This window comes from Eretmochelys imbricata, chromosome 10, assembly GCF_965152235.1.
Source record: "Eretmochelys imbricata isolate rEreImb1 chromosome 10, rEreImb1.hap1, whole genome shotgun sequence".
Taxonomy (NCBI): Eukaryota; Metazoa; Chordata; order Testudines; family Cheloniidae; genus Eretmochelys; species Eretmochelys imbricata.
This window is the reverse complement of record NC_135581.1, coordinates 62,133,168-62,158,851: the sequence shown is the minus strand read 5'-3', so window position 1 is coordinate 62,158,851 and position 25,684 is coordinate 62,133,168. Positions and strand designations below refer to the sequence as shown.

Below are 25,684 nucleotides of genomic sequence, written 5' to 3'. Positions count from 1 at the left end.
AGGGTGGTCATCAATCTACAAATGGCTAGATATTTATCTAAATCTAGGCTCATTGTACTGCATAATGGGCAGTATTTTATACATCAGTTACATAAGCAGCAAGGTTCACTGAACTTTAAACATGGCTATCAGAAGGTTCTTAGAATAACGGAGATGCACTTTTCCCTTTTAACATTCACAAATCTTTGTTCAGATTTGAACAGATTTGAAGAAATAATGAACAGAGCTGAACAAATTACCTCCAGATCTCAGGTCAATTACTGCACTAAAATTATCAAGCCTTCTTTAATTTAAAATGATTTAAGATTATATCAAAGTGAAAATTAATCCTGTTCAGTCTTCATTTGACCTACCTTTATATCATTCTAGGGTGTACAGTAGGTGACTAAAGAGTCAATTTTTCAAAGGCCAACATGCAAAATGTAAATTCAACAAATATGTTTCTGGGGCCTGGTTTACACTAAAAACGTATATACCAGGATAGCTAGCTCGGTCAGGGGTCTGAAAGAAACCCACATCTCCTAATGACATAGCTATGCTCACAAAAAACCCACTGTTGATACAGCTATGCTTACAGAAGAGGTGGTTCAGGAAGGCGGCGTTCCTATACCAGCAGAACACTCCTTCTCTCAGTGTACACTGCAGCTACACTAGCAGGCTATGCCAACATAGCTATACCGACACAGGTTCTGTAGTGTAGACAAAGCCCAAATTCTGATGTTTGAATATACAAATCAAGTACAGTAGAACCTCAGAGTTATGAACACCAGGGTTATGAACTGACCGGTCAACCACATACCTCATTTGGAACTGGAAGTACACAATCAGGCAGCAAACACAAAAACAAAAGCAAATACTGTACAGTACAGTACTGTGTTAAACAAACTACTTAAAAAAAAAAGGAAAGTTAAAAAAAAGATTTGACAAGGTAAGGAAACTGTTTCTGCCCCATTTTCATTTAAATTAAGATGGTTAAAAGCAGCATTTTTCTTCTGCATAGTAAAGTTTCAAAGCTGTATTAAGTCAATGTTGTTTGAAAGAACAACCCTAACGTTTTGTTCAGAGTTACGAGCATTTCAGAGTTATGAACAACCTCCATTCCTGAGGTGTTTGTAACTCTGAGATTCTACTGTAACTGCATATGGTTTTCACATGCAAACTGAGTTCTGTAAGTGCACACCCATTTCACTTGGCTTCCCTATGACTGACTTGGTGCTGTTCTATAATAACTTATGAACATTACATATTCTATTTTTCTGACTTAAGAAGACAGTAACATATGAATACAAGGGATAAATTCAAGCAAGGTCTGGTTGCATCCAAGAGGGAAAGAGGGCAATAGCTTCAGATAGCCACCTATTTAGTCACATTTCAGGGACAATACTAGACCCATTTGCTTTGATGTACCACCTCCAACCTCCTAGGTCTGTCAACACAGAACTGGGAACAAGAGACAAAGGGCTTCTGAGGGGTTAAAAGTGACATTCCCAAGAGAGAGAGAGAGTGGTTGTTGAGAATCATTGATGAGAAGTGGTTCTCACAGACCACAGAGGTCAAGGAAGGGAGTGAAGACAGACCTGCCTAAGGCATGGCAGGCCTCTAGGGGTACGTCTACACTGTAATTAAAAATTTGTGGCTGACCCATGCCAGCTGACTCTGGCTCACACTAATGGGGTGTATAATTGTGGTGTAGACATTCGGGTGTGATCAGCCCAAGCCCCAAACATCTACACCACAGTTAACAGCCTCTTACCCCGAACCCAAGTCAGCTGACACAGTCCAGCAGCGGGTGTCTACTTGCAGTGTAGAGATACCTAGGGCCATCCTTACCCAGACACAAACTATGCAGCTGCGTAGGGCACCAGGAAATTTGGGGCACCAAACTGCCCCAAATTTCCTGGTGTCCGTATGTGGCTGCATGCTGCTCTAGCGGAAAGCCTGATCCTCCGGCCAGTTAAGCCGGCCAGGAAAGCTGCCTCCGCTCCCACCCCACGCCCACTCCACCCCTTCCCCATAGCCCCTGTCCCGCCCTGCCTCTTCCCACCCTTGCTCTGCCCCAGCCCCGCCCCCACTCCACCCCTTCCCCAAAACCCGCACCCCACCTCTGCCCTAGTCCCACTCCCCCACTCCACCCCTTCCACTGAGCTACATCCCAGGGGACTGCAGCAGGGGGCTGTGTAGGGCACCACAATGTCTAGGGGCAGCCCTGGATATACCCTAGGAAACATATCTATAGGCCTTCTGTTTTAATATCTTTGATTTTCTCTCTTGTTATGCTTTGTTCCTACTGCAATACAGAAACCATTGGCTCTCAACCTTTCCAGACAACTGTACCCCTTTCAGGTGTCTGATTTATCTTGCATACCCCCAAGTTTCACCTCACTACAAAACTACTTGCTTACAAAATCAGACATAAAAATATAAAAGTGTCACAGGACACTATTACTGAAAAAATTGCTTCCTTTCTCATTTATACCATATAATTATCAAATAAATCAATTGGAATATAAATATTGTACTTGCATTTCAGTGTATAATATACAAAGCAATATAAACAAGTCACTGTATGAAATTTTAGTTTTTACTGACTTTGCTAGTGCTTTTTATGTTGCCTATTGTAAAACTAGGCAAATATCTAGAAGAATTGATGTACCGCCTGGAAAACATCTGCCATACCCCCAGCGGTTCACATACCTCTGGTTGAGAACCACTGACATAAACAATGCTTTGTCTGGAGAAAGCTGTCTGGTCATCTATATTAATCATTGCTCACAAGATCCCAAAGTGAAGACTTGCAGGTGACAACCCCCATCAGGTTGGCTGAGTAATCAGTTGAAACATAGGGGTGCTGTGTCCCAGGGCCCAGGCTAAAAGTGGGACATTTGCAGGATCCCACCCCAGAAAAGTAAGGGCAAAAGGCCAAATATTTGAGGGGGTGCACTTAGAGACCGGAGAGGGGTCAAAGATGCAGCTAGCCCTGTAACCATGTTAGTTATTTGATATATCTGTGGGAAAAAAAGTAGTAAATATACTACTGTTTTTTTCCTAAGAATTTCACCAAGCAAACAATTGACCCCCCCCCGCCCTTTTTTTTTTTTTTTTTTTGCTATTACGCGAAGTCCTGGTCTACACTACAAATTTATGTTGGTATAATTAGGTCGCTCTGGGGTGTGGGCGCCTATTATACTGATGTAACTCTCTGTGTAAACAGTGCTATGTCGACAGGAGGACTTCTTCTGTCAACATAGGTAGTGCCTCTCAAGGAGCTGGAGTACCTACACCAATGGGAGAAGCTCTCCCGTTGGTGAAAGCAGCATCTTCATTACACTACAGCTCTGTAATTGTAGACAAGCCCTAAAACACTATGTGCGTGCTCACATTTCCCATAATGTAGAATATTCTGTGGTGATGGAGTAAAGGAGAAAGAGTGACTCAATAACAGCTTGGATCGCAGCTCTGGGTGTCCTATAATGTCAAAAATTATCATATCAAACCTCATTTGTTCGCACTTTGATCACTTGGAAACCTAAAGATTTCAAAAGACCCTGGATCAACATGCTTCTAATAAACCTAACATGCAAATTGCACAATCCTCATCAGCTGAGACTTTTTTAGAAGGCTGAAGAGCTTCTTCAAACTTCAGCAAACTTGCCTTTTAGTAAAACATTTTATGCCCTTTAATGGTTTGTCAGATTTAGTAATTTTCCACATGTCTTCCAGACATTAGGGAAAATTAGCAGAGGCCTGGTGTACAGTCAATTGAAGCAACACTAGGAAAAACATAAAAGCAGCATGTTTGCCAAATGTAAAAAAAAAACCTGGCATAAAAATAAATTCCTTTTTAAAGCTTCTAAATGGATACCAAACAAAATAGAGGGTTGCAAACAACCCAAACACAAGACAGTCAGTAAGATTCAAGGGAATTTAAAGCCTGATCCTGAGAACACTTACTAGTGGGCATAGTCCCACTGAAATCAGTACCTGCTGATAAGTGTTTGAAAGATCAAGCCATTAGGTTTTATCTACATTAAACTTTTTTGTTTCAAAAAATTTCCATCGCCATCCTTGGGTGTAGTTCCATCAGTGGTAGCAAGTTACTGTAGACAGGGCACCACGGTCTCAATGCCTGTACTCTGCATCATTAAAATCCTGGCTGCAGGTCTACATTAATCCTACCATTCCTGACACCATGGCTGGAGCTACAGCAGTAATAGACACCGTGAGAAATTGACATTAGGAATTGAAATCAAATTCAAAGTATGGCTATTCTGCACCAACAGAGGGACAGAGCAAGGTCTTCAACTGGCACTGCACCAAGGAAGTTGCAAATGCCTTCAAAACATCAGCTACCACAGTAAGATTTGCTGATATCTGTGCTTGTGATCTCAGGGCCAGAATCGGCATTCCACTGTATCAACCAGCCCCACTGCCACCATGATGTCCCAATTGCCACATCCTCGGCTTTCAGGAACGTATGTGTCCATGTCCTCCTCACAATCGTCCTCGTGCTGGCGTCTCTTAGCCAGGTATGCATATACTGCAGGATAATGCGCGAGGTGTTTACAATGCTCACAACAGCAGCGGTGAGCTGAGTGGGCTCCATGCTTGCCGTGCTATGGCATCTGCACAGGTAACCCAGGAAAAAAGGCATGATACGATTGTCTGCCATTGCTTTCACGGAGGGAGGGGAGACTGACGACATGTACCCAAAACCACCTGCGACAATGTTTTTGCCCCATCAGGCACTGGGATCCTAACCGAGAATTCTAATGGGCAGCAGAGACTGCGGGACTTGTGGGATAGCTACCCACAATGCACTGCTCCGTGAATCAATGCTAGCCACGGTACTGAGGACACACTCCGCCGACTTAATGTGCTTAGTGGGGACATACACAATCGACTATAAAATCACTTTCTAAAGATTGACTTCTATAAAATCGACCTAATTTTGTAGTGTAGACATACCCACAGACTCCCTTGCCCTGTGACAAGATTCCCTCAATGACAGCCCAGCCTAATTTATACTAAAGCAGTGCAAAGTGCGACCCAGTGACAAAATCCAACTGCAAGCAGCAGACTCAAACGATGGTAATTCACGATGGCTACCTATGCTCTGGGAATTCTGCGCAAAACAAATTGGGGCTGTCCTTAGAAAAATGGACTAGTCTAAATTAAAAAATGAAATAAGTTAAAATGGTCCATTAAAAAATTAAAGGGAAACAGTATGGGTAAAAATCATGGCACAAATTCACAACTAGAATTAATTGACCTAACTACACTGGAGCCAGACCAATTTACATGACAGGAAAATCTGGCACATATTTTGGGAGAAATATCCCTGATTTGTATTACTAACAGCAACTATTAACGGGAATTTTCATAAGCTGGTTAACTTCCCACCAATTATGCAATTCGCTTTTTATATTTTACTCACCTTGAGCAGTCTAAACAGGCTAGCTAGTTTAACTTTCTGTTTCTCATGCACTAGCATGATGTTTAAAAAACAAAATACAAGGAAATATCTAAAAATGAACATGAAATTGTTTTAATTGAAATGTTATATTAAGACTTAGCAACATATTTCCAATAAATACCAGGATTTGGAATTAAAAAACCCACTGCGTGAAATCTAAATTTTTGGCCTAAGCTACTTCACAATGTTCCTTTAAAATTTATCACTCAACCGCAATTATGATGAAGTCAGCATTATAGTAAATGCTTCCAGTTTTGGTTGATTGAACAAATTATGGCTAAGGCTACGATTTAGTCATGAAGGTCATGGCAGGCAAGGATTCTGTGACTTTGCCGGACCTCCATGACTTCTAGGGCTTCAGGAGGAGGTGGGACTGCGCACCCCTGCCTGCAACTGGGGCTCGCTGAGATCAGGACCCTGCCGCCACAGTCCCACGCTTCCTCCAGGGGCTGCAGCCAGGGCCGCACGCCCCAGCCCTAAGGCTTTTGCTGGAGGTTGCAGCTGGGGCCGCGCACCCCTCTTGCAGCTTCCCAGGGCCGTGTGCCCACCCCCTCCCTGCAGCCGAGGCTTGGTGGAGGCTGCAGTCAGGTCACACACACCTTTCCCACAGCTGGGCCAGCTCTGGAGCAAGGGCTATGTCCCCCCCTGCGGCTGTGACCCCTGCTGTGGCCACTGGAGTCAGGGCTGAACCCCCTGCCATTGTGGGGGGCTTGGCATGTCAGTACCCTCAGTCCCCACCCCATGGGACTCCATTCCTCCTCGCTACCTAGCCCTGTCTCCGGTTATTTTTAGTAAAGTAACGGACAAGTCACAGCTGTGTGAATTTTTGTTTACTGCCCGTGACCTGTTCATGGCTTTTACTAAAAATACACGTGAAAAAATCTTAGCCTTAATTATGGCCAATTATACTTCCAGATATTGTATGATCACAAATCTACACTGCTATGAGTTAAATGTTCTTTACCACTAACAAACAGCTCAGTTATGAACACACAAACACTGGCACATACGCTCTCTGTAGTTGCTATAACCCCATTCCTGCAGTTCAACTGAATGAAAATGGTACAAAGGAAGGGTAATTGGAATCCTCAATGCAAGCACAATACCAAGTTAGCCATACTGTGAAAGAGTAAGTCCAGCAAACGAAAGGCTTTATAAACTTAGTCTGACACATTTCCAAAGATACATTTACATTTTTCAAAGCTCTCCTCCAGCCAATATACATACTTAGGTAAGCATGTGTAAGGGACACAATGTTCATTCAAGAATCCCCATGACCTTAAGGTGAGCATTCTGAACAGCCATTTTAAACAGAGCCCTTTGGGAAGCTAGAAGCACATAAAAATGAAGCAGATTTACTCTGAATCTTCATACTTGCAGGGCCTACCTGATGTAGGTAGTAATGTGTTGTATCTACACAGGCCTTTCTTACTAAAGGATCCCCAAAGTGCCTCATAATTAATGAAAACAGGACTTTATTTAAAATCAGAGACCTATCAATAATCAACCTTCTTTTTTCCTACCCATGGCAATTTCAATATTTTTATTTTTATTGGTCCCTTGCAATAGTATAAAGGAAACGGGTTATGTGCTTACCGCAATAGGTATAAATGAGTTTTGAATCTATAAAGCGAACTTTGAGGTTGTGTAGAACAGCAGGTTCATGGAGATAACTGAGTGCTGTGAGATCATTTTCACCAACAAGTATGTCAGGGTTTCGTAAGGGAGGCAGTTCCTTGGTCTTTGGATCAAGGCAATATTCTAAATCCTGAAAATTAAATACACACATATTACATGAAAAGAAGTATTTTAATATTTTCCATCTTTGGCTTATCCATCCACTTTGTCTCACCAACCATTTTTCCTTTAGTAATCATTCCCTGAATGAGCTTAACTTGTCTTGTGCATTCCTACGTGTTGCCTTCTGCTTGTAATGCTTCCTCCAGTAACTTAACTGAAAATATCCAACTAGGATTTCTTACACATAGCAGGACCTTAAAGGTTAACTTTTTAAAATAAAATCCTTTACCTTGTTGCTAACACCAATTTAGATTTAACTAAAACTACACTAATTTTAAAAATCCAATTTAATTTTTAATAATTTATGCTGTTTGTTTATTTTTTCCCTTTCACGCAGAATGGACTGAGAAAATAGTTTACTTGGCTTCAGTCAGTTTGACTATCTTATTGTCATGCAGTAATACAATGTGAGAATGCTGGGACAGCAACACTAACAAGAATATTTAAATCCAATTTTTTTAAAAATATATACAAATACAGAGTTCTCGCTATATACAAAGAGACATACAAGCTATAACTCTAACAGTACACTAACCTTCCTGACAATGATACCTTTTTGTAATGCAATTTGATTTTATTGACATATGCAACCCCATTCTGCAAGTGTGACATGCAAGTGAGCAGCAGCTTCAGAAAGAGCAAGTGGAAATTTCTGAGTCCTTCCAAATTGGCAAGGTAGTTTTCAGTTTTCATCTATATTGTTATATGAAAGTCTTGAAGGATCATATGACATTTAGAAAAAAATACTGAAAAACATCCTATTTAGATACAATTCTATTTGTATATTCTTTTAATGTTATTTAACTACTGTAGGCATCTTTATGCAAGCCAGATCTATATTGCTTTGTGTAGGGAAGACAAATTAAAACAAACAATTTCTGTAGACGTTCAATTTCTAAAAGCAGATCTTACTATGGTGTATTGGCCACTGTATCTTAGATGAAATATCCCTCTTCAATACATTTAAATTTCTTTAACAAAAATAATCTGATGTTTAATAGAAAGATAAGAGCTCCTAGAAATCATAATTTCTATATGTAGAATGTTTCCTCTCTTCTTGTGATAGCATCTCCACAGCAGCTAACTGGGATGTCAAATAAGATGATGACTTCAGTTACAGAATTAGCAGAAGATGAAGATACAATAAAATATGAGGGAAGGATAGGACAGGTGGAGTGTAAAAAAATCAAGTGAGAATAAATGTTGTGCATTTCACTTATATAATTCCTGTCATGTTCAAGGGCTCAAAGACTATGAGCCCAAATGACTGCACATATGTTAATATGGCCTCATTTTGAAAATTTGACCTTTCATACTAGTATACAATGGCCTGCAGCCAATATCAAGGGCTGTAGGCCTAACGACAAACATGTAACCTTACCTTTCCCTCTTCAAGTCGAAGCTGGATGACTTTATCTCCTTCTTTGTAATCTTTGAGAAGTTCTGCTGACTTCCAGACTTCCTCTGGATCAGGGATCCAAACCCTGGCATACTGCAATACAAAATCAACAAGCAAAAGATCAGTGATTTCTCATGATTTATAATGAAATTAACACACACAGCGCCAAAAGCCTTATTCCTATATATTTGGACAACATCTGAACCTTCAAATAATGGCTATCACCATAAACTAAAATGTTTATCATTAATATAATGGCTGTTCTAATCTACTGAGAAAGACATACATACAAACTGAATTTTATTTCCTATTCACAAAGGACATCAAAGCCTTCATTTCCAATAAAAAATAACTTCAGCAAGATATAAGCTCAATTCTGAAAATCCAGACAAGATAAATATGTTTTTAACAACCAAGAATTTATTTTCTAATAGATTTAATTCAAACAATTTGTGAGTTGGACAATTTCAGCAAGTACTGTATGCAACTAGGAATAAGACTAGAATATAGCAAAAGTGTACTATTTGTAAAATACTCATCTGTATCTGTGTGGTAAATTCTAGCTGAGTAACATAAGCTACAGCTTTAAAAGCCACTACCCATTTTCCTTTGTTGCTACTGCATTTGTTAGCTAATTTAAAACAGATGATCTCAAAAGTATTAAAAGAATGCTCTCCTCTAAACAAGAATGAATGGACTTTAATCTGTGTTAATACTCTGTCTTTCAGACTTTAAAAATACTGCATGTCCCAAATGTAACAGTTTTCCTCCTGCTCCCGTAGAAGGGATCAAAATCAGATGTGAGCCACACAATGACTACTCCTTTCAGGTGTGCATCAGTGAGGGGACAATTCCAACCATAGCATTTAATTAGTATCACTAGAAGTGTAAAGAAGAAGCTGCAACTTTTTCAAATAATTGAGTCACAGACTGATAACCTTCTGGTTCATCCACTTCTAACTGACAATTCATTGTACCAGTGATTCTCAGGGTTTATACTTAGCTTTGGATCATACAAGCTTCCCCACCAGGTCAGACCATTCCCGTTTCTTAGCTCCAATATTGCACAACATGAAATGGCTCAGAGGATGACAAAAAAGCCAATAATACACCTTGTTCAGTAGTGTACTTGATAGAAAGAGCCTTCCTAGCAGGAGGTTTGGTTACCCATATTATCTTTTTCAAAGGCTTTAAAGCCAGAAGGCACCATTATGATCATCTAAGTCTGGCCTCCTGCAGGACACAAGACAAATAATTTCACTCAGTAATTCTTGCAACAAGCCCATACCTTGTGGTTGAGCTAGAGCCTATTTTTAGAAAGACATCCAATCTTGATTTTAAAACTTCAAGGGATGGAGAATCAACCACATCCCTTGGTGAATTGTTCTAGTGAGACAATAGTGGTCAGCATGATAGACAGTGGTCTGATTCTTTGTGCCTAGGTGTATGACCTTGCATTTAGCTTTTAGTAAAAAGCATGTTGTTTAAAGGAGCCTAGCTTATAAGCAATCCTGATTACTCCATAGCACTGAACTTGTCCCTACAATTAAGGCTGCAAATTTGTCATGGCAGTCACGGATTCTGTGACTTTTCGTGACCTCCATGACTTCTGCAGTGGCCGGTGTGCCTGGCTCAGGGGCAGCTCAGGCAGCCCCTGCATCAGTCATACCGGCCGCTGCTGGGGAAGTCTCAGGCCAGCCCCCCACCCCCCGCAGCAGAGTTTGGGGTGTGGGGGGCAGGGAGTTGGGGCACGGGACAGGGTGAGGCAGGCTCTGGGTGGCTCTTACCTGGAGGGCTCCCCAGAAGCGACAACATCCCCCTCGCTCAGCTCCTAGGCGGAGGCATGGCCAGGCAGCTCTGCGTGCTGCCTGCGCCTGCAGGCACCGCCCCCGCAGCTCCTATTAGCCACGGTTCCTGGCCAATGGGAGCTGTGAAGCCAGCGCTCTGAGCAGAGGCAGCACACAGGGCTGTCTGGTAATGCGTCCACCTAGGAACCCCCCAGAGCCCACCTCACCCCATCCCCCCACCCCCTCCCACACGCAAACTCTGCTGCTGCTGGTGGGGGGAGGAGCAGAGCCAGGTAAGGAGCTTGTCAGCTCCGCCGACCCCCTCCCCCCAGCACCAGTGGGGGTCCTGGGTCGTGCACCGCCACCCACGCCCCACCAACACCAGCGGGGGTCCCAGGCTGTTCTCCCCCAGCACACACGATGCCCCTGGGGCATCCCTGCCCAAGTTTTGGTAAGGGGTGTATAGTAAAAGTCATGGACAGGTCATGGGCTGTGAATTTTTGTTTACTGCCCGTGACCTGTCCATGACTTTTACTAAAAATACCCATGACTAAAATGTAGCCTTATCTATAATCAATTAATACTCCACCAATGTTTGTATCATCTGCAAATTTTCATCAGCAATGACTACATTTTTTCCCAAACATTGATAAATATATCAGAACTGGTCCAACAACTGTCCCTGATGGTGCCTACTAGAAACTCCCTCGCCCCCCACTGAATGATAACTCCCCCTTTATAAATTACTTTGAGATCAACTATTAGCCAGTAGTTAGTCCATTTAATGATTTTGTATTCTGCTCTCTTTTTAATGAGAATGTCATGCAGGATTCAGTCAAATGCCTTACAGAAGGCAAATTATATGGTGTCAACACAATTATCATTATCTAGAACTGGCCAGAACCCAGAATTCTCACTGTGCTGGAAATTCTAAAATTAAAAAAAAATAAATAAAATAAAAAAAATTATGACAGACCAAAAATCAGAATTTCAAAATGTCCTGCAGAACAAAATTCCAATATTTCGGATAAATTGAAACCCTTCATTTAATTTCCTTTTGATAAGGCTGAAATAGTTTTGTTCTTAACTATAGGGCAAACTGATTTTTATTACTCAACTTTTATAATATTAAAATGTATAATAAAATAATGTCAAAGTCAAAATGATTTTACTTTTATATAATGTATTATGTGTCAGCTGGGCAGCCTGTCTGGCCAGGTAGCTAGGGAGTCTGCCCACCTGCCAAACAGCCTGCCTGGTTGCCTATGGACATTTTGATCCTGTTAAATCCACATTTTCTGATGGAAAACTGTTCTGTTTGAAAATTTTAAACCAGTTCTATTTTTAATCAAACAAACATGTAATATCATCAAAAAAGAATCCCAAATTTGAGGAGACCTATTTTCCATAAAATCACATTGCTTTTCATGTTGTCCAGCTGTATTTTCTATTGTTCAAATATTTAGTTAGGCCAAAGTCTTATGAAATGTATGCAGTCACATCAACTATTGTGAAAATACATTATTCTGAACTGGAGAAGAAAAATCTGAAGAAAGCATCCCCTCACATTTAAATTGCTTACTAGTTGAACCATTCCTGAAATAGCTGTGTCTGACTAATCAGAAAAGTGTAGGATATACGAAGATAAAAGATTTCTCTGATAACTGGATTGTGACAACCAATTGGGTCACTTTTCTGTACTAGTTTCAAATGGTTAAGCCGTATATCGACTGTGTTCACAGCCACAATAACTACTGCACTTTTTAGTGTATATGAGTAGACAGTGACTTTCAGTGGAGATTAAGTGCCTGTCATTTATACCTTTGAAAATCTCCCCCTAGATCAGGTGCAGTAACAATTTGCTCTACCAGATGCTATATTGGCAACTTGCCAGAAGCGTAAGGGCTGCACCGCACACTTGGCATAAAATAGAGTAGATTTCACCCACTACTTCTTAATAATTGAGAGGCATGATCTTGGAATCAATCCATAGTGCTGCATGCTAAGAAAAGTAGTTTCTACAGGCCACACCTGTGTATTAAAGATGATGCCTGGTTCAGGGGCAAGAGGTCCCATGGGCACCCCCTCTGCACAAGGCTGAAGAAGTGCCACTTTAAAAGTTTGTCAAGTCAGGAGATATTGAGCCCTTTAGATGAGCTTTCCAGTGCAATCTTCCTATTCTATCCCATGTGTGGAATACTGCAGGTCATACAGGACACTTTCTGTGACCTGGTGGGAGGCAAACAGCACTTGAATAAATATTTAATCTGGGAAAGGGAGTGGTTTACTAAAGAGTTACTTGCCCACATTCCAAAATCAAATGATGGAACTCTTAGTCAATGTAAGACTGATCTCCAAACAGACATGTGTCAATTCTTTTCATTCAGATTAAATAAAAATATGAAGCCTATTAACTTTTCTTCAGTATTTATCTACTGTAGGAATACATTTGCTGCATTAAAAAAAAACCAACACATTCCAATTAGACAATGGAGAAAAAAGTAGGGTTAATATCTAAGAAAAAGCTTGATCAGCAATAGGTTTAAAACAGAAAGTCCTTTCGGTACACTGCATCATAGAAATCTTCTTTGATCTATAGCCCAATGCGGTTTAACTGGGTTGAAAGCTGGAGGGATTTAACTGACATTTCCACACTGTTAGAGTCTATCTTTGGAGATCTGTTGGAAATAGCATGTGTTTATGGAGGGGAAATTATCCATTTATTTTAAACACTGTTTTGATATGGTTAGGCTGTGTGCAGGCCTACAACATTGGCTCTAGTGGTGGGTATGTGGGGAAGGATGGATGTTTTGATGTTTGGATTTAAACATTTAATCATTTAAACATTCATACATACAAAAGAGACAGACTATATAGGAGAGAATAGCAGGGCTTCACTGAGGAAAGCATTGATATTACTTATCAAGAAAAGTGCTATAGGGTTGCTTCACTCTAGGCTACATGAAGAAGAGTTTTTTGATGCAGACAAGGTGTTGTATTAATTGTGTTACAGTCTTAATTCATTGTTAATAAAATGGCACGGAGTTCTCTGTAACAGGCTTCTGATGTTGAGAGTCAGCCTCCAAATACACAATTCTGAGCCAATATGAAATTGGCACCTTTAATCTATTCAAAAGAAACTGTACCATTTTCTACTGTCTGACTACATGGGGAAAGAGAAAGCAGAACATAAATCACCATGGAAACTGGGTTGCCCATGCCAGCTGAGTCTTCCACATGAGATAATCTCAAGGATATTAAAGTCTGGCTAAGAGAATAATGCTGTAGCTTTCTAGTCTATGGTTTGATCATCATTGTTTATACTGAAAAGCTCGCCACAGAAAATACCTTGGTAAAAGAAGCAGAAGTGGGGGTGGGGTGGAACAAGAGAAAGAGAGATGTCCCTAATTATAAATATCAAATAATTTCATAATATTTCGGCTTTGTCAAATTAGCAGAACTGTTTTGCTAACTGATTTCCAGTTATGCATTCTTTATCATAAACAGCATCATTTTATATTAAACACTCGTGGTCATCCTGGATTTTGATAGGGTCCAATCCTAGAGCAGACCACACAAAACTAACTAACTTAAATAGGTGCTGTGTGCTACAGAATCAGGACACCCTAGTGTTCTCTCTGCAAGTCAGTGTCTTAGTTTTGTGTCCTTTATTATCATTTCTCTTAATTATCCTTTTAAATTTTCTAAGGTATAAAATGGACCAATGAGTAACTGAGCTACAGTAGCTTTGAGAAATATATTGACAGCTACACCATGTGATTTGCCTTCCAATATTAATAAATTATGCCAGACAGTGTGCATGCCCTGATTTTCCAGTGGAAACATCAGGCCCTGTAGAAAGTTTACTGAATAATACCTAGCACTTTTTATAACTTCAAAGCCCTTCACAGACACTGTAAGGATTTTTCAGAGTTTGATAAACATACAGTCTTTTTGTAAGTGAAACGATGGAATTATCTTTTTATAATTAATAGTATGTTTGATGTAAACAGCATTACTTATTCCATAGAGACTGCCATCATCCTTGTGAAAAGAGACTCTCTTTCTTATTGATTTCAACTGAAAATGTGTTCCCCCAAGTTTTAGCCTAATACTATTTCACAAGGTCAGAACTCTAATTCAACAGAAAATAAGTTTAATGCAGACAATCAGCAATAGGTGTATATGTGTGTCACTATCCAGCTCAAAGACCTAGGGAAACGTAAGACTTTGACAGCACTGTATACAGTTAGTGGTAAAATCTTCATCAATATAAGATTGGATGATAATAAAGCTTTAGAGTCATTGACTTTTATATTATCTTAATCTTAGGGTACCAGCAATATCCAGGCTAGAGTAATAGAAACCACTGAATTGGTCAGATCTGTGCCAAGGCAACAACTTGTTTAAAGACAAGGGTGGAAAGACAGGAAGATTTCCAAGATGTCCTAGTAGTGAAAAGTGGCCAACAGGTAGGTCATAACCCTGACAGTGATGATACGCAACCAAGAAAGCCATCTCAAGTTCTTCGTTATCAAAGTAAGTCTTGGAGACTAAAGCTGGTCAGGGAAAAAGGGAATGATGAAGGCAGCTGGCCTATATACACTGTCTCAACAGTTCAGGGTGGATCTGCTCCATTAGAATGAAGTCCTCAGTAAGGTAACAAAACTTGAAAGCTTAAATATGCATAACACATAGTACCCTGTATACTTTTAATTATTACTAATTCCTTGTTATTGGTGGCACCAACAATGTGCTAGATGCTGTACAGACACAAACAGAATACATGGCCCCTGTCCCACAGTGCTTCACACCATTCTTCAACTAAAGAGGCTGTTAGGAAAGAAGCAAACTTTACTTATGTCCAATCACTTATATCTGTCAATGGGGATCAAGCTGGATACAATTTTCTCCAAATGAGTCTAAAGAAAGAGCAGAAAACACCAGAAAGGGAAGTACCTAAAGTATCTTCTGGAGAGTCACTAGAGAACATTTCCAGTAACAGTTGAGGATCTTGTATTACGGGACTAGTTTTGTTGTACCATCTGGGATCTTTTCTTCTTAAAAATGCAAATCTTGTTTGGTGAGACTAAGATAGAACAACAATTTGTGAAATCACTAACTCACTTATCTAGAAATGGCAACACCAAATGGCCACCTCCTCAAACATGAGAATCACTCTGCTGCTTCTTTCCCCCTCTGTTCTGATCTGGCTAGTATGCCTAGTTGTCTAGACAATAAGTCTCAAGTAATTTTTCTTCAAACCTTGGGACAAGTTGATCTGAAGAGCCAAGTCCTTCTACATCCTTCCATTACTTGCCCACAAATGCTTAAAATTAAAAATCAAACCCAACCTGCAAGGCTTCACTGGCCCTTTGAATGGAAACAGATTCCTCCAACGAATTATAGTGGGCATGAAATCTCAGCCTAGAGATAGAATTAAAATTAAACAGATAATTGAACTAAGGGGCAATTGGACTTCAGTGAAGTTGTGCCTGCTTATGCTATCAGTGCACTTGGTCCTCAGTCTCTCTGAAACATTAACATTAATAAAAGTTCAATACGAATTTCTAAATCACTACGGAAAAGTATTGAAATGGAAAACTGCAAGAGGATGACCACACAGGTTTAACTATACCCTTCACTAACTCCTTAGTATTTGCTTTACTTCCCAGAGGGATACCTAGTTAATATTTTTTTAGTCCTTTTAAAGTACGTTGTAGGTTTGAAACTGCTGCCATTTTGCTCATTCTAATGGACCACTGGCAAACACACACACGTACACCCAGAAAGATGCAATTACAGAAATTACCTAGACAACAAGTTCCAATGATGCACTAGTTGCATGGTTTAAATGGAGTTTTTATCCAAAACACACTCAGCCAATGATACAAACAACAAAAACCATTCAAATCAGATATCATTAGGTAGAGCCCTGGTAACCCAAACTGTGTTTTACTAGCCAATGTTTTTGAATGGTCGGAAATGTATCTTTGGATGCTATGCCCACAGTTCATCAGTACATACTTGATGGGGAATTCCTCAGCAGCAGTTTTATTATGAATTACTGAAAGCCAAAATAGAATAAAAATCTACAGACATATCAGTAAAATGAGTACAGTTCAACTCCCAGCAAACCTCTAATCCTGAGAGGTGCTCTCTGAAATTTTTTATCCTCTGCCAGATTCCTGGTGAAAAGAGTTGGGTGTAACTGATCAAGTTTGAACAGCTCGTCCTGTGCTGGGATCTTAAAGTGTGATTGAACTTTAGATGGCTGTTAGAAAGCAGTTTACCTTTCGTCTCTAAGGTGCCACAAGTCCTCCTTTTCTTTTTTTTTTTTTTTTTTTTTAAATTTCTGAGAATTCACAAATTGAAACGAAGGCCTGGTCTACACTACATGCTTAGGTAGACATAAGCTGCCTTGCGTCAACCTAGCAGTGAAAGTCCTCACTTAAATTTGGCTCCTGCCACCAACTTAAGTGCCTCTCTATGCCAAATTAGTAACACCACCTCCCTGAGCAGAATAGACACTGTGTTGCTTACATTGACTGTTACTGGCTTTCAGGAGCCATCCAGCTATGCCCCATGTTGACAATACAATCAATACAAGTGTTGCTGGTGAGAATGCACACCGCTGACACAAGTGTGCGCACACACAAGCGATTGAATAACTTCAGTGGCTGTATGCTGACGTAAATTAGGTCGACATAGGTCATGTCTACACTACAAAATTAAGTCTGAATTGGGGTGGGGGAGGCGGAATGGGCAACTGCCACAAAGCAGAATAAGAAACCATTCACAGAATGAGTATAACAATTCTTATGAACGAGTTAGCTTGCATTTAGATGGAGAATGAAGAACCACAAAGAATGATTAAATACAAGCATATGGAATAATTTACTATGCTTGATTCAGTCTCTGGACTATTCTGTAGGGTCAGTAGAATCATGTAAAGAAATACCTGGCATAGAATCACATAGAACAAAATTTTCCAGGAGTTTATATGATCACTTCAAGCAAGTACAGCTATTTCCATTGTGTTGATAAGAGGCAGTAACTAATGCTATCCAAATAGTGACTCTAAAGAGATGGAGGCAGAACAATGGACAGAGAGACTCTAGAGCTTCCTTTTCCACCTACAGATCAAAAAGAACTCACACCAACTACACAACTGGAATTCTGTGTCATTAAAAACTACTGCAGGCTTCTCTCATGCACTTTTTCATACCTTATGATCTTATCTGAGGTCACATGAAATCAGCAGACTACAATAATTATCAATCCACTCAGATCATACGACTCACAAAGCCTCCGTTTTGAGCCATTAACCACTTGAGGTATTTTACATTGCTAACAGATAGAAATTAGAAATAAAAACCAAACGTTATAAATATAAATAATAATTTAGCATGAGTGTTTAAAGGTTTGCTTCTTCTATTGTACACGCAGTATTACTGTAGAAGGAACATAGCCTATTTCATACTTAGTTGGCCAGCTCAATGTCTTCTTTTGGTGTGGGGTAAAAGTAAAAGCAGACACCTCCACTGCTACAATGATCAACACTTACCCCCATCCCAAAACCCACCTTTCAAAATCCAAGAGTCCTATGCATGCCAATCACCATATGTGGTATAATGCATCCAGCACAGTAAATGCCCCAACAACTACGTGGGTGAAACCAAACAATGATTGTGCTCTTTAATAAACTCAGAGGGAAATGATAAAAGACACCATATCAAACATGGGTGAACATTTTCCACAAAACGATCACTCCACAGCTGACCTCTTAGTCCTCATCCTCCAAGAAAACCTGCATAACACTTTCAAAAGATGAGCCTGGGAGCTTAAATTAATAACCTTGCTAGACATTAAAAATCATCGTCTTAATAAAGACACTTGATTTATGACTTATTACAACAAGCTGTAACCCACTAACCCCCCTTTTTGTCCAACAACTAAGAGGTGATAACATGCCACTTCACTTTGAATGGTCTCTTAGCATATGCGAGAGACAAAGTGGGTGAGGTAATATCTTTTATTGGACCAACTTCTGTTGGTGAATGAGACTGGCTTTCTAGCTACACAGAACTCTTCTTCAAACAGTGGAAACACAGACTCATGGACGCATACATCTTATAATATGTGTCAACTGCTTATGCCAAACAATCTATTCCACCTTGTATTTAGCTCTGACATTTCCCAGACCTGAAGAAGAGCTCTGTGTAAACTTGAGAGCTTGTCTTTTTCACCAACAGATGCTGGTCCAATAACAGATATTACCTCACCTTGTCTCTCTACAGTCTTAAAGTCAGCTGTGACCACTGATATATGGTGAACGGTGTTATCATGCTTGGCATGACCATTGTTATAAGATGATGCTGTTCCAGTCATTTAAGTTTATTAGTTTAGCTGTCACCAGTTATGCAGCAAGCTAAAGCCCAGTTCATATTGAATCTCAAGTCCAAGCCATGTGATGCATATGAATGGGGCTGAGCCATCTGATATGTTAACTTATTAATCTTTGAGGAACATGGCAAAGAAGGCAGTAGTGCTCAGCTAAGAGAATATTAATTCTTGGGCCTGAATATGAAAACTGGATCCTCTGTAAGTAGAATGTAGTTAGTGAGAGAGATTATCTGGTTTTATGGGCAATTAATGGAATGTTCTTGTAATGGAGTGGCACCCACCTCTCACGAGCGTCCCCTGGCCGAGTGCATGTGCCTGGACACTCTCTCTCTCTCTCTCTCTCTGATTGAGGTAGATCTTCAGTGACTCAACCCTCTGGCTAAGTTACACTCAGTCAGTATATAAAAAAGGAACACAAACCCCATCTGGGGTATACAGTCCAATAGGGGCCTATCCCAGTACCTCTCCATTGGTCTCTCTCTTCCTGCAACCCTCTCTTAGGTTCTTTATTAATCCAACAGAGGTCTATCTCAGTACCCCTCAGTTGGTGTTAGCCTGCAGCCCTCCCGGGCTCAAGTCCTTAAAACAGTCCAGTAAGGGCCTATCCCACTACCCCTCCTCCGTTGGTCTGCAGCCCTCCCTGGGCTCAGTCCTTAATCAGTCCTGCACCTCCTTCTGGGCTAGTCTTCAAACAATCCCTCAACTCTGGTATGGTGCCGTGCCCCCAGGGTTTCTTCCCTGGAGACTCTTTGCCCTTTCTGTCCCCAACTCTCCAGTTGGCCCACTTAACTGTTCAGATCCCCTTCTGGGGGTTTATCACTGTTCAATATTTAGGCCACTTCTCTAGTTCTTAATGGGGGAGGGGAAACCCAGGCTTGCCCACTACTCCAGGTCCCAGCCCAGGGACCCTATGAATAGCAGCCGCTGCTGCATCCCCTTTAAGTCCACTACCACTGCTACTGTTCCTTGGGCCATTTCCCTGCAGCCCCTTCACCTTCACCAACACTTCATTCTTACTGTAGGGCTGAAGTCTTGTACTCAGTCCCAATGGCCAGCCAGGAGCCCCTTCTTGCTTCCCCAGTCCCTGCCAGCAATTAGGGGGTTCTTCTTGCTTCCCTCCCAGCAGCCAGCCAGGAGTTCCTTCTTCCTCCCCTGGTCCCTGCAAGCAACTGTTCTGTCCGAGATCCTGCAGGTCCATCAACCAGCCAAGAGCACGACCTTCACTCCTCTGGTTCCAAGCAGCAACTAAACTAGCCCTGCAGCTCTTTTTATACTAGCCTGCTGGGCCCTGATTCGCTGCTTCCTTGCAACCTCTCTCCAATTGGCTGCATCCCACAAGCCACTCTAAGCAGCCTGGAGGACCTCTCTACAGCTCCTTTCTGGGATAGGTGTAGTAAGACCACAAGGCCTCCAGAGAACTAGAAGAAGTTGTAGAGAGTGATTTAATCTTTTTAGGCATCAGCCTGAATTATTTTTCGGGATTCTGACCCCATAAAAATACAAGCACACTTCAGATGCAAAATAAAAATGGACTTCATTACAGACTAGGTGAGACACCACCAGAGTTAATGGTGATGGAGAATGAGAGATATTGAAAGTAGTTGAAAATTTTCAGAAAAGCCAAGAGATGGATTTAGTCATGGCAAAAGTAAAACAAGTCCAGGACATTTCTGTAGTAAGGCAGGACACTTAAGGAAGCAAAGCAGGCAAGATTATTGCTCAAATAAAACAATAATACAAATTCTAACTGAAATTATTCTCACTGCACATCATATATAAATTAATGTTTAAAAATTAATCTGATTCTAAATATCAGAACTTAAATTGCACTGGATACAATATATGGAAACAAGACACCTCATACTTCTTTTTTAACCCCCCATCCCCCTTCTTATTTTTTTTTGAAGAAAGTGTGATTGTCCCTGTCAGGGTTCTCTCCCCACTCTGAACTCTGTGGTACAGATGTGGGGATCCGCATGAAACACCCCCTAAGCTTATTTCTACCAGCTTAGGTTAAAAACTTCTCGAAGGCACAAATCCTTCCTTGTCCTTGGATGGGTACTGCTGCCACCACCAAGTGAGTTAGACAAAGATTCAGGAAAAGGACCACTTGGAGTTCCGGTTTCCCTAAAATATCCCCCCAAGCCCCTTCACCCCCTTTCCTGGGGAGGCTTGAGAATAATCTACCAACCAAATAGGTTAATAAGGTGAGCACAGATCAGCCCCTTGGGTTTTTAGGACACTAAAACCCAATCAGGTTCTTAAAAACAGAGCTTTATTATAAAAACAAAATAAAAGAAGCACCTCTGTAAAGTCAGGATGGAAGGTAATTTTACAGGGTAATCAGATTCAAAACACAGAAGATTCCCCTCTAGGCAAAACTTCAAAGTTACAAAAAACAGGGATAAACCTCCCCCTTAGCACAGGGAAAATTCACAAGCTAAAACAAAAGATACTCTAACGCATTTCCTTGCTATTACTTACTATTTCTGTAAGTACTATTTCTGTACTATTTTAGATGTATCATTCAGTAGGATCTAGATTACTTGCTTGGTCTCTCTCTTTCTCTCCGAAGAGAACACCCAAGCCCAAAACAAAAACCTTCCCCCACAGATTTGAAAGTATCTTCTCCCCTTATTGGTCCTTTTGGTTAGGTGCCAACCAGGTTATCTGAGCTTCTTAACCCTTTACAGGTAAAGGAGGGACTTTATGCTACCCTTAGCTGTAGGTTTATGACAGTCCCTATCATATGTGGTTTTCACATGCATGCAGCACCAGTAAGGGTCTGGGAGAGGGACCAGACTTTCTTTCAAGAGTGCTCCAAATTGCGGTTCCAAGGGAAAGGAATGCATGGGAACACCCAGACTGCCTTTGTGACAATCGCGGATGTGGCAACTATATTCAAAATTACTTTTATCCTAAACAAAGAATAAGTTAAAATGGTATGACAAAGACATATTTACCTCTTGGTATCAGAACGGAATGAAAGGGGAAACATTTTTAATTCATAGTGTGATGTTTAGTGACATTTCCTTGAACACTGTGAGTTCATTAACCACTTAAAATTAAGAGACTTAAATGTTTCTGTGGAAAAAGAAACATCCAAAATATTGACATCTCCCTCCATCCTATCCCAAAAAGAAAAGAAAGGAATAAATCCCAGCAACTACTCTTTTATCTTCCTCTTCTAAACTTAGCGGCAATCTGCAAGAGAGGAGTGTTGCTGAGTAACTTAGGCCTTGTCTACACGGGCAAGTTCCTGCACAGTAAAGCAGCTTTCTGCGGTGTAACTCCCGAGGTGTACACACTGCCAAGCCACTTAGTGCGCAGAAACTGTGCAGTTGCAGCGTTGTAAAAAGTTCATCCCGAGAGGCATAGCGCTTTCTGTGCCAGGGGTACAGTGCCACAGTACCAGTGTAGAAATCCTGGTCAATTACAGCGCTGTGATTGACCTCCGGGAGATGTCCCACAATGCCTTTTCTCGCCTCTCTGGTAGTCAATTTGAACTCTACTGCCCTGCCCTCAGGTGACAAACCATCATCCCCACCCTTAAATTTCTTGGGAACTTTGGAAGTCCCTTTCCTGTTTGCTCAGTGACACGTGCAGTGGTCTCAGCGCATCTTTCCAGGTGACCAGGCTTGCTCCCGGCACCAGGTGGTCCCCCGCTTGGAGAAATGCCGAGCTGCTGGACTTCATCAGCATTTGGGGAGAGGAGGCTGTCCAGTCCGAGCTGCGCTCCAGCCACAGGAATTATACCACCTATGGATAGATAGGTCATGACCATGACTGGGACACATTGCAGTGCAGGCTCAAAGTGAAGGAGCTGCGGAACGCCTACCACATGACGCAGGAGGCAAACCGCTGCTCCGGTGCTGCACCCATGAGCTGCCAGTTCTACAAAGATCTGGACGCGATACTCGGTGGCGACCCCACCTCCACTGTGAAGACCACTGTGAATACTTGGGTGGCTCGCGTGTCAGTCGAGAGTGGACCGAGCCAGGAGGAGGAAATCTTGACAAGGATGTGGAGTGGGAGGGGAAGGGCGACTCAGAGGCAAAGGATGACTCGGAGGTCAGAGATGCATGCAGCCCGGAGCTCTTCTCTACCCCGGAGGAAGCTAGCCAGTCACAGTTGTCGGAACTTGGCAAAGCGCAAACAGGAGAGGACGCCCCGAGTAAATGGCTCTGATTTTGGGAATCGCTGAAGCCAGTTGTTGGGTGCAGGAGGGTTGCAGAAAGCAAGCTTGTGTCTGTATGATGCGCGTACCACCACATGCCTAGTCTGAGCAGCAGAACAGGGTGATGACTGACTCCCTCACTTCACAGGAATCTGCCTCAGAGATCTCCAGGAAACTCTCATGGAGATACTGGGCAATCTGCTGCCACAGGTTCTTTGGCAGAGCTGCTTTGTTTCTTGCCCCATTAAGGGTAACTTTTCCACACCACTCTGCCGTCACTAACCATTGCTGCACGCAGGAGAGCCGCATAAGGGCCAGGGCAGAAGCCGCAGTTTTGGAGAAGACCCTCCCTTGATTCACCCTCACCCTCAGCAGCAAGATATCTTCCATAATGAACACAGCCTGTGGAAAATGTGGGAACAGGAATGCTTATAAGGCCCCTCCTACAGTGCTGGCTCTCCCCAAGAGCCACATGCCCAGTGTATAGTACAGTCCTGGAACACTGATTTCCCCTGCGATGACACCATTTTGGGGGTCTTGTGGACCATGTGTGCTTGCCTGGGGTCAGCCAGTTAGTGACAGGTATGTAAATAGTGGCTGGGTTTTAAATCAGTGGTCTGTGTGTTGAAAACAATACTGCTGCTGTAAAATGTTGAATTTTGGCTTCACAGATATGATCTTAGGAGCGCAATCTCCATCTTTGTTACACTCTTATCAACCTCCTGGCTCCAGCCTGTACCCGCTGCATTCCACTCCTGCCTTGTTGCAGTCCAGCCTTGTGGACTCCCAGTACCCACTGCACTCAACACACATCCCTCTGCAGTTTAACCCTGCTCAAGTACATACCTGCTGCACTGTACTCCAAAGGAGAAGGTTGGCTATGATACCTGGACATACACAAATCTTTAACTGTCCCGGAACCCCACCTCCTCCTGGGACCCTCCCTTCCCTCATGCCCCTCAGTGCTGATGTGTTGGGGTTTTTTTTGTCTCTCTCCTCCGGTTGTTGTTTTTTAATAAAAGAACTGTTTTGGTTTGAAACCAAGCTTTATTCCCTTAACTGAAAGCAAACAGAGCCCTGCAAAGCTACAGGCAATTTTCTTACACCTTCATAGTGCACCAATCACAATCACCTCCTACCACTACCAGCACTGCACTCGCGAGCATAGCACCAAATATTAGTAGCTTTAAGCTTCAAACTGCTGCCTCAAGGCATCCCTGATCCTTATGGCACCGTACTGCACCCCTCTAGTAGCCTTGGTCTCTGGCTGTTCAAATTCAACCTCCAGGTGGTGAGCCTCAAGTCCAGCCCTGAGTGAAGCTTTCACCCTTCCCTTCACAAATATTATGGAGTATACAGCACTCAGCTATAAGCATAGGAAATTGTCATCGGCCAGGTCCAGCCTCCCATGTAGGCAGCACCAGGGGGCCTTTAAACGGCCAAAAGCACACTCAACAGTCATTCTGCACTTGCTCAGCCTGTTGTTAAACCACTCCTTGCTGCTGTCAAGGTGCCCTTTATATGGCTTTATAAGCCACAGCGTTAATGGGTAGGTGGGGTCTCCCAGGATCACAATGGACATTTTGACTTCCTCTACAGTGATCTTCTGGTCAGGGAAGAAAGTCCCTGCTTGCAGCTTCCTGAACAGGCCAGTGTTCCGAAAGATGCGGGCGTCATGCACCTTTCCGCACCAGCCTGCGTTAATGTCCGTGAAACGCCCATAGTGATCCACAAGCACCTGGAGAACCATTGAGAAATACCCCTTCCAATTAATGCATTCGGTGGCTAGGTGGTCTGGTGCCAGAACTGGAATGTGTGTGCCATTATCGCTCCTCCGCAGTTAAGGAAGCCCATTTGTGCAAAGCCATCCACAATGTCATGCACATTGCCCAGAGTCAGTGTCTTTCGGAGCAGGATGCGATTAATGGCCCTGCACATTTCTGTCAACACGAGTCCAACAGTCGACTTTCCCACTCCAAACTGGTTAGCGAACAATTGGTAGCAGTCTGGAGTAACCAGCTTCCACAGTGCAATTGCCACATGCTTCTCCAACACCAGGGCAGCTCTCGTTCTCGTGTCCTTGCGCCGCAGGGCTGAGGCAAGCTCATCACATAGTCCCATGAATGTGGCTTTCCTCATCCAAAAGTTCTGCAGCCACCACTCATCAACCTAGACATGCATCACGATGTGATCCCACCACTCAGTGCTTGTTTCCCAAGCCCAAAAACAGCATTCCACTGTGGTCAGCACCTCCGTGAATGCCACAAGCAATCTCATGTCGTAGCTACTACACGGGGAGAGATCAATGTCAAACTCCTCTTGCCTTTGTAGTTTAAGGAATAACTCCACTGCCACTCGTAACGTGTTAGTGAGAGCGAGCAGCATATTGGTCAACAGTGCAGGATCCATTCCTGCAGACCGAAGAGGCAGAGTACGCAATACACAAACTGTTGGAAGATGGACGGAAGCACAGGAATTGCTAGGATGCAATGCATCACGGCGCATTGGGACAGGACCCAGGATGCCCCACGACCCCCTCCACCTTCCCATAACTCTTAGCGGCAGAAAAGGAAGAGATGCTCTGTGGGATAGCTGCCCAAAGTGCACCAATCGCTCTGAATACTGCTGCAAGTGTGAACATG

At 42.2% G+C, this 25,684-nt stretch overlaps 1 protein-coding gene across 1 annotated transcript in view; it reads right to left on the bottom strand.

The window, feature by feature from the left end:
• MYO5A (myosin VA) overlaps positions 1-25,684 on the bottom strand; it is a 207,123-nt gene that overhangs the window by 115,743 nt on the left and 65,696 nt on the right. The window contains exons 2-3 of the mRNA XM_077829326.1: positions 8,655-8,765; positions 7,070-7,241 (exon numbers count right to left, since the gene is read on the bottom strand). Of these exons, the coding sequence (XP_077685452.1) occupies positions 7,070-7,241; positions 8,655-8,765 (283 nt within the window). The remainder of the gene's footprint in view (positions 1-7,069; positions 7,242-8,654; positions 8,766-25,684) is intronic.